Below are 2494 nucleotides of genomic sequence, written 5' to 3' on the forward strand. Positions count from 1 at the left end.
TCTCTTGTTTGGTGAGGGCGACAAATGGAAGGGGTACATTCGGAATAAGGGAAAAAAAGTGCGGGATTGAGTAAAATTATGTGCGGAATTTAGCACGTCCCTTTCATTTAGGTTGATAGAGGTGGAGGGATAAGATAAAGTGTATGGTATTTAATTCAAGAAAGTAGGAAAATAACTAATTAATTAATGAAATAAGGAGGGAGGGTAATTAAATGTGTATTAAGAATATGGGGGCCCTAAAACAAATAGCCAATAAAATGCCAAGAAAAAGCTCATCTTTTATATTACGTAGATTTCACAATATTTTTTGAAGATTCGGAAGGATTTTTAAATTAAAGTTAACCAAATGTTAGAAAGTTGGAAGCTTTGGCATAACCCTACTTTTATGTGTTGAGTCGTCGTCTGATAACAGAAACAAGTTTTTAGTTTGAAATTGTTAATAGGTAAAATCACAGCATGAAACTAAGTCCGCAAAAGCATATATGTTCGGTAAAGGAAGACCGAGATAGGTTGAGTGAATTGCCAGATGAGGTAATTATCAACATTCTCTCATTTATGCCTACTGTAGATGCTGTTAGAACTCTGTTACTTCGTCGTTTCGGAAACCTTTGGACCTTTATTCATACCCTTAAGTTCGACCACAGTGATTATCTTCAGAAGTTTTGTAATTGGAAAAGCAGTACTACTGGCAGCCGTGTTGTGTCCTACCGTTGTTTCATTCGCAATGTGTTGATGTTTCACCAAAATCCCTCCATTAATACATTTAATCTTTCTATAGAGTTCGACAACTCGGCTGTGAATGATTTGAGAGAATGGTTTAGGTTTGCGTTGGATAGACAAGCCAAGGAAATCAGATTATTTGATGAAATTAATGACAACGAATTTAATATTGATTGTAGTTCGATGTTGCCTAACTTGACGAGCCAATTTCTAGTTACACTTGATCTTGAGGATTGCAATATAGAGGGAGAATTGCAAGTTAATTTGGGATCTCTAAAGAAGTTGTCACTTCGCTGGGTTGATATGAGTGAAGAAAATTTCGAAAGATTTATATCTGGATGTCCTTCGTTGCAAGAACTGGTTATTGAGGATCCTTTTTGGACGAATGACCTATGTTTTAGTGCTCCAAACATTGCTAAATTCTCTCTCTTTCTTATGGGTAATTTGCAGTTGGACTATTCTTATTCGATTAATTTCCCCAACCTTAAAAGTTTGTATTTGGAAATCGACGTTTGGGAGCTAAACATCATTGACGTTTCATCTGTTCGTGATATCTACGTCAAAAATTTTAAAGTTCCTGTGAATATACATGACAATCAATCATTTACAACCAAAAAAATGTTCGGAAAACTTGAAAATATTGAAGTTTTTCAGCTGTCGAATGATGCTTCTAAGGTATGTACTTCACCTTTCTTCTTGAATTTTTTTGGAGCCAAAAATTCATTACTCTTTGGTTCTAGATTGTGATGGAATAAAGTAAAATGGCTCACCAAAGTGGCTGCGCTTCTTTCTCTTGTGAAGTAGTGGCCCTTCGATGAAGTTCTCGACGCAATTTTCATCTTGGGTCATTCAGAAACAGCCTCTTTGTGTTGCTAACACAAGGGTAAGGCTGCGTACATCCGACTCCCCTTACCCCGCAATTTGCGGGAGCCATTGAGGCACTGGAGTAATGTTGTTGTTGTTGTTGTTGTTGTTGACACTTTGTTTTGTGTCGATGTATTGCTATGTGACGATGATTGAGAAATTACTAATGTCGATTCCCTTCCATTTCAGCCATTTCTCTGTGCAATACAAGATGTATTGCTTTTTCGACATAAATGGAAGCGTATAGTTTTGGAATTGCGGGTGCTTTCTGACAGGTGCCTTTTAGGCATCTATCACTTGATGAGAAGTCTAAAACACTTTGAAGAACTCGATATATACACCACAAAGGTATGTGTATAATTGTCAAGTTCTGCAATTGAAATCAAAGTTGTTCGTACAAGAATGTAAGTCTTTTTTCTTTGTAATACCAGGCTTTCAATGCTAGTACCGATTTACTCCAACTAGAACTTCCTTCACCTTATGTGACGACACACCTTAAGACCATCACCCTGCACGGCTATGGAAGAACTTGGAGGAGTCAGCTTGAGCTAATAGAATTCTTGCTCAAAAGCGCAACTGCCTTGGACAAATTGGTAATTATCCCCATGAAAGGTCATCGATTAAAGGAAGGAGTGGAGCTTGAATTTGTTAAGAATGTCTCGAATTTCCCGAGGGCCTCACCAAGTGCCAGGGTAGTCTTTGCTTGACTAATATATATGATAGTATGACTTTATGGAAGTAGTAATATCTTAAGCTTTAGTTTTTGTGAAATTTAATGGAAATTAAAACAAGTTTATGATGTTGTTTGAATTCGACTCCTAATACTTTGTTAGCAATGACGAAACAAAACGGCGTGAGATGGGGTTTGAATTCGACTCCTAAATTCGCGCCTTAATTTCATGCTTATCCC

At 37.1% G+C, this 2494-nt stretch overlaps 1 protein-coding gene across 1 annotated transcript; it reads left to right on the plus strand.

The window, feature by feature from the left end:
* The first annotated feature begins 456 nt into the window (after positions 1–456).
* LOC141594702 (F-box/FBD/LRR-repeat protein At5g56420-like) lies at positions 457–2291 on the plus strand. The gene is made up of 3 exons (XM_074414702.1): positions 457–1395; positions 1774–1932; positions 2016–2291. The coding sequence occupies exons 1-3, from the start codon at positions 457–459 to the stop codon at positions 2289–2291; spliced, it is 1374 nt and encodes a 457-aa protein (XP_074270803.1).
* Positions 2292–2494: the final 203 nt, after the last annotated feature.

Source organism: Silene latifolia, chromosome 8 (assembly GCF_048544455.1).
Source record: "Silene latifolia isolate original U9 population chromosome 8, ASM4854445v1, whole genome shotgun sequence".
NCBI lineage: Eukaryota > Viridiplantae > Streptophyta > Magnoliopsida > Caryophyllales > Caryophyllaceae > Silene > Silene latifolia.

Coding starts and splice junctions, on each gene's coding strand:
- LOC141594702 (XM_074414702.1), top strand. CDS start 457: ATGAAACTAAGTCCGCAAAAGCATATATGTTCGGTAAAGGAAGACCGA. Junction 1,396..1,773: donor TGTCGAATGATGCTTCTAAG/GTATGTACTTCA, acceptor CTTCCATTTCAG/CCATTTCTCTGTGCAATACA. Junction 1,933..2,015: donor TCGATATATACACCACAAAG/GTATGTGTATAA, acceptor TTGTAATACCAG/GCTTTCAATGCTAGTACCGA.